The 7,076-nt window shown below is 40.6% G+C and overlaps 1 protein-coding gene and 1 long non-coding RNA gene across 2 annotated transcripts; one reads left to right on the forward strand and one right to left on the reverse strand.

Annotated features, from left to right (window-relative positions):
- Positions 1-915: 915 nt before the first annotated feature.
- LOC128099153 (C-type lectin domain family 2 member E-like) lies at positions 916-6,556 on the reverse strand. The gene is made up of 5 exons (XM_052720883.1): positions 6,388-6,556; positions 4,903-5,028; positions 2,651-2,826; positions 2,006-2,112; positions 916-1,060 (listed from the first exon to the last, which is right to left on the reverse strand). Exons 1-5 carry the CDS (start codon positions 6,473-6,475, stop codon positions 916-918), a joined length of 642 nt encoding a protein of 213 aa, XP_052576843.1. The 5' UTR covers positions 6,476-6,556.
- Positions 4,754-6,598, forward strand: LOC128099154 (uncharacterized). The gene is made up of 2 exons (XR_008214439.1): positions 4,754-5,098; positions 6,407-6,598. It is a non-coding gene; the product is annotated as an uncharacterized LOC128099154 (long non-coding RNA).
- The last annotated feature ends 478 nt before the right edge of the window (positions 6,599-7,076 follow it).

Genomic DNA, 7,076 nt, shown 5'->3' on the forward strand with positions numbered 1-7,076 from the left:
GTGGTAAATATCAGTAGTACAGTGTTTGCCTAGCATGCATGAGAAGGTTTAATTTATATGTCAATAAAGTAAGAAGACAGAGTTAATGGAAGAGATGCTTGTGACCTGCTATTTCGTCCTTGTTGGGACTCATCAGTACAGTATAGCATATGATCAAAAAAAATAAAATATTTTGTTCCTAAAACTTAAAAATGTGTAAATGATTGCAAGATTAGGCATCAAATGCTTTGAAGGAGGTTCAGTAATTAACTGTCTCCTGATCTAAAAAGAGCCTAATAAAGAATAAAATTCAAATGACATTCTCATTATGAAACTCTCAAAAAAGCTAAATTAGGAAACTAAAATGACATTTGCTTATAAAATTCTCAGTCTATTTTAATTAAAAATGAACACTGAGAGATAAAGTTTAAAAACATTTTGACAGTGGTATTAGATCATAGAATGTGATTCTGTCTAGATCTCATTTCATATTGGTCATTGAATTTTGTAAAAAAAAATGATGACCATGTTTACAATAATATTTGGAAACTACATACCAATTATCATCTTTCTTGTGATGATTGAATCATTTCCATGGGCTCAGTCAACCCACACTTTTAGGTTCTATGCATTCAATACAACAACCAATGAAAAAATTCATATCTGGTCATAAAAGTGGAGCTCATTAATACAGATACAATTGTACTTTAGGTTTAAGATAAGAATACTAACTAATACCTAAACACCTATTTAATTTAGAATCATCTGTGTTCTTCCAATATCCTGTATCTATGATCCTCTAAATGAGTTGTCATCTTTGGTGTCAACCCAAATTATTGATGGATTTTGATGATTTTAGCAGATCAGGAGTAGAGCAGCAACTGTAGATAACAGGTCACAGAGCATCTGTTTCTCATGCATGCTTTGGCACATTCCCTAGCCTGGGTTTAAAATTTCTGGGCACTGTAAAGTGTATCTGTTGGACTTGCTGCAAATCCACTTCTTATGCGTGTAGTCCCTGGCACTCCCGATCCCGCTTTCATTCAGGTAGGCACATTCTCCTCCTCCTTGGGTGAGAACCCTAAAGCAAAAACAAACAAAAAAATTTTCACACAGACCATATTACATTCAAACACCAGAACTAGTTTCTTGCCTAGAATCTTTTACATGTTCAGGGTTCAAGTTGAACACCATACCTTTGTCATTTGTCTATGATGAGTCTTGTAAAGGTGTTTGACAGGTGCTTGATGTCATGTTTGACTGGTTTATGACATCATGTTCAAATGGACTGCAACAGTACATGGGTGGCTTCACTGAAGGTTATTTTCAGTTCTATCTTGAAGCATTTTACACATGTATAAAACTATGGGGAAAAACCCATTTCTTAGTAAATTACTGAAAGGTCTTTAATGATGGATGTGACTTGGCCTGTGTTTTATTGTTCTACTCATAACAGCTATCTCACTTCCAAGAGCTGTCTCAGTGCTCTTTGATGATGAGCCTTTAGAGGAGGCTCCCAATGCTCCTGGAGTCTCTGCTTCTGTGACAGGTGCAGCTGTGCAAACAGCTGTCTGACAAGTCCTACCCCAGCAGTTCTGCAATGGCTTTCTGGGGTTCCAGAGCTCTCACTGCCCATCCTAGCTTCTGTCTGCTTCTCACAAGGGTGTCTATCATCAAGGAAAAATTTGACTTGTGATGGAGCAAACAACATCTACCCCAGGTGCCATGATCATGCTAAAGATTTTGAGTTAAATCACACTAAGTAAAAGCTTTGAAAATGATGGCCAATAAGTGGGAGAACATGCAGTAGATTTAAATTTGAAGGTATGTGGAGTTTCTGGGGATTGGCTCTCCATGTAAGCACACGCTCTACCTCTGAGCCACACTTCCACTTAGAAGGTTTATATTTCTTCCTTTCCAATACAGTTGCTGTCACATGGCACAGCCATTCATCTCTTACAGACACAACTCACACTCTTCACAACAAATGATCACAGTAGAAAAAAAGAGTATTCGGAAAACATACAAGTTGTTATATTTGGTGTTGTCTGTCCACCTCCAAGGGTGCTCTGGTGACTCTCTGTGCAGGCCAATCCAGTGGTCAGAATTCCCCTTGTATCTCTTCAGGAAATTCTGTCATAAAACATGGAAAGCAAATTCATGTGTCTCTCAGCTTCAGATGACTCTTGAGTCTCTCTGTCCCACAGCTTCCTCTAGGGATGGCAGCTTTTGAGGGTCATCAATTTTGAGGCATAGTGATCCTCAGTGGATGCACTTTACATCCATAATCCAAAATACATTGTTGACCACCCTTCCCACTGTGGCTTGGAAAGTTCCTGATGAAAAATGTCCTGGAAATTTTTAACAGATGCCACATTCAGTAAACAATATATGAAAGCTTGGAGGAAAACTTACATGACCACAAGGTATCTCAGTCTGTCTGGCCTTACAGGTTTTAGTATGAGCACTACATGAGAACATGTCTCTGCAGTGTCTCAAGGCTCCAGCTAGAAGCAATAACACCAGCAAATGGCACACACTAATGTGCTCCCCATGTGCCCCATCTGCCTGGGGTGGGGTTCTTCCTCATGCTTCTGCTTTAGTATCTCTCTCTCAAGGGAATACATACTCAATGGAACAAACATCAAACCAATTCCTGATCCTTTCTTACCAGTTCCTCCAGGCTCTCAAATAGCACTAGATGGGCCTCTTGCGCCATGCAGGAGGTCTGGCTAAATGTCCAGTTTCTCATGTCTTCAGAAAAATAAAAACATTTACTTCCAAATCCAATCCAGTTTCTTGGGCAGGTGGCATAGTAAGATCCAGGGCTCTCAATGGATGGTTTCACTAAAATACAGACAGTACCATGTAATATAATAAACACACACTTCCATGTCTGGTTCCTTTGGCTACTCATCCAAGTCTCAGTTGTGAGGTGTGTGATTGGACTATACTTCCATAACTGATCCCTAGGAGACCCCTCTTAGCATGATGGTCCCTATCCCAGAGTTTTCCAGTGGGCTCTGAGGAAATGCTTTACTTTCTTCTTTGTATTTTGTGTTTTGAGATAGAATCTCACTGTGTCCCCTCCCTGGCTTGGAACTCACTATGTGGACTGTACTTGTCTGGAGCTTGTAGTAATCCTTCTGGCTGTGCCTCCTCAGTGCTGGACTAAAGACACCATACCGTGTGAGGAAATCATTTTTAGGCCATCTGCCCCTTATGACTGTTCCTGATTCCTGGAATTCTACAGCTTCCTTTCCCATACTCCTTTTGCATCCTGCTTTTCTCTTGACTAAAGAAAGAAAACTCCCTACTTGTCTGGATTTTACTATCGAGAAATGCTAGCCTGCAAACCATGCCATGGGCAAAATGGTATTTTAGTATCAAAATTTTGATCATGGGCATCCTATAATTCTATCAGACACACATTAAATGTACATAAACATATCCTGGGTCTTGTTAGAGCCAGTTAGGATGGCTATCATTAAGAAATCTGACAATAATGCTGGGCAGTGGTGATGCTTGACTTTAATCCCAGTATTTGGGAGGCAGGGGGAGGCAAATCACTTCTTGCTCACACAGGTCTACTACACACACACACACACACACACACACACACACACACACACACACACACACACACACACACTTCTCTGCAAGGCTCTTTACACAGCAGCTCTCTACACAGTCCCCTCTCACAGCCAAACTCAGGACAATTATATGTTACATTTTCAGGGTCCAACTCATCCTCATAACACATGATATATCACACAGTTTCTTTCAGGCCAGGAAGGTCACACCGACTGGCCAGTGAGTAACACTTGGCCATGCACACAGCCTGAGTGGTTAGGGTTCCCAGACAGAGAGTGACATTGAAATTCAGGACCTAAGCAATGAAACAATTAGTTGGCTGAGCCTTGAGCTTTCTATCATTGAGTGTATGTGCAGAAAGCCAAATGCTGCAGGAATGTTATATCTTAATGTTGTCAGCCTGACTTTGGTTTAGCAGACACTTGGGAACTTGCCCTTGAGTAATCTCTGCAAGGGCAGCTTAGTCTATTTTAGATTTGCTCTAAGGTCTTTGAAAATGTGTAAAAGGCTGTCTTTGTAGCTGAGATTTTCCTATGTTAGTCTGAGTTTATGAAAAATATCCTAGTATTACTTCTATTCATCAGAATTATACAGCTTAAGCAGAAATCATCTTCCTGATGACCCATAGCTATATATGTGCCCAAAGATGGAATACTTACATGAGATGAACACAAAATAAGTGAAATGGCATTTGAGAAAAAATACAGACAGAAAATTCACAGTCAGTGACCCTCGGCTTTGCCAAGTAGGGCTCCCCATCAGAGAATTTTTTGTTTGAGAGGTCGAACTGTTGAATACTAGTTGTTACCTGCTGTATACTCCTACAGCCCTCAGCTGTCTACAGTTAAAAGCTTAGAAATCACATATTCTGGAACTTTCTATTTAATATTTCCAGAACATGGTTGCAGATATTAACTGAAACCATGGGTCTGGGGGTGGGGTTCTGTACCTTCTCCAACCATATTACTCTTCACTGTTCTCACTTCCCTTAGCTGTAGCAATCTCCTTGAGAGTCTCTTTGCAAGTTTTCTCCCTTGTTCTCTGTGTTGAATAGTTCTCCCAGGAGGACATATGTCTCCTGCATCTCTCTAGAGGTTGCTGAACGTCATCTTCCCAGGGATGCTGAGCCTGGCTTCCTGTGCACACCACAGCCTGTGCTGATCCTTCACTGCATCTTCCTGCTAGACCCGAAGTTCCCAGAGAACAGGAATTTCCAGTGTGTTTTCTCCCCAGCCCTTCCCACAGTGCCTGGCTCACAGTGGTCAGTAAGTCTAAGTGACAATGTGGATGTGGACAGAATGCTGCAGAATCTGGAGATGAGTCACTCACCTGACAGTGTAACAGTCAGTGCAATTACAGCTGCAGTGAGGACGGCGATCACTGCATAGCAGCCGTAGAGCTTAGCAGGAGACTCAGGGGAGATGATCCTGAGACATTTTCCTTGGAGCTTTTTACCTGAAAATATAAATATCAGAACATCAATCTCAAGAGGCTATAAGGGCAGATAAAGAAGACCAAGAAAAAGGTAAGAGTGTCTGCTCACCATTCTAGTGTGACTCTGGGAGTCCTAGCCAGGGACAGTGGGACAAGAATAAAAAATAACAGTCAAGCCTCATAGAAATAAAAGACAGACAGACAGAGACACAGAGAGATAGACATACGACACACACACACACACACACACACACACACACACACACACACACACACACACGGCAGGGTGGAGGGACCCTGACAGTCCATTGTTTATCTTTGTATCCTTTTTTAGGGACCAGAGCAGAGTGTTCATTGCACTAAATTCCATTTATTTTTCTGGTGTGTAGATAAAGCTTTTGGTATTGCAACCAAGAAATCTTTGCCTGAGATAAGCTTTCACTAATAAAGATGTTTTTCATTTTTTTCTTCAAATAGATTTCATTTCTAAGCTTCATGTTTGGGTCTGTGATCCATTCTGAGTCTGTTATAATTCACAGGATGAGGTGTGAGCCTTACCATGAAAACCCACTGTCTAAACCTCATATGCAGAAGAGTTTTCATCCTCTCTCTACCTAAGAATTGTCCACCTTCCCTGGTCTACAGTGCATGTGCACACACACTGTAAACACACTTTGATTTTTAAAAAGAAAAATGAGCCAAAATATGAAATAAAATGATGTTTATGTAGTAAATACATGCATTAACTGTGCTTAATATTGCCAAAATTCAGGGGAAACTAGTTGAAAAACAGTTTAGCATTTTGTTATAATGAGACTACCTTTACCTCATGGCCTGGATCTAGGGAAATTCCTCTTTACATACAAGCCTGTCAGTATTTACAGCAACTTTGTGAGTTAACCGTATATTTTGTAACAGCTCAAATATTCCTGAGCTTGTGACAAAGTAAACCAACTTACTCAGCACTGGGGAAAATGATGGAAAGGGAAACTGAAGCCCATGATTACACATGCCCATGTCTTATGCTGGTTAAACGATCCTCAGCCAGCTGTCCCCGGAGGTCCCTAAGATAGGCCACATACACCAAAAACAAACTAAACAAACAAACGCAACCCAACCAAGCAAGCAAGCAATCAACCAAGCAAAAACCATGTCTTAGGATTTTGTAATTAATTCATTGTTCATTTCTCTTGCTCAGAAATATTTGAGTACTATATTTTCTTTTAGAATAATTAATGTAACAGAGGCCTCCATGCACCTCCACTTCTACAGAAACTCACTGTGACAGGCTAACAGGCAGGGAGTTCAGTTCCTCTGAGGGTCCCTGGTTTATCTCCTCTCTATCTTTTAGTTTGAATCAGGTTGCATTAAAATACATACCTATTTCTACCTCTTGCAGGCAGTCTGGTGTAGTAAGGTCTGTCTCTAGCATGCCCATGGAAGCCTCTTCAGCCTTTGCAGCCTTCATCTGTGAGCCGAGAGGAAGAGACTCAAGTGAATCCAGGAGGATGTTTGAAACTTGAAACTGTGGAAGAGAAAGGACTTTGTGTTCTGTATGTTGTTGCTCCTAATAAAATATTTTACAAGTTTAGCCCAGCCTGTCTGGGTGATTCATCAACTACTCCTTATCAGTCCTGAACATGTGATCTCTCAGCACAGTTTTCTATTTCTGGGAGAAACAGAATTACAGAGTAGGCTATGGTCACCTTGAGGACTAGTCTAAGCACACTACAAATAGAAAATGCTATAAGAGGCATGTCCTCTCCTTCTTTCCTTTTTTCTCTGTATACCAGTTCTTAATATCTCTCCCTACTGTGTCCCAAATTTCTACATCTAAAGTCACCCAGTTTGGAAACCAGGGTCTGACTGTACAAACTTAAGAAAATCAGTCAGTTGACCAATGCTGGTCTCGATTCTTTTTCCTTAAGTGTATGTTTAATAATATCAATGAAGAATTATTTTTCTTTAGACTCTCCTTGACCCATCTTGAGGGAAAGACAAACAGAAGGGGAAAAATGTAAGGGAAACTAGGGAACTACTAGGTTACTAACCCTTCTTTATTTGGCAGT

The sequence above is a fragment of the Peromyscus californicus genome, unplaced genomic scaffold (assembly GCF_007827085.1).
Source record: "Peromyscus californicus insignis strain IS unplaced genomic scaffold, ASM782708v3 Scaffold_6__1_contigs__length_162567912, whole genome shotgun sequence".
NCBI classification, from domain to species: domain Eukaryota; kingdom Metazoa; phylum Chordata; class Mammalia; order Rodentia; family Cricetidae; genus Peromyscus; species Peromyscus californicus.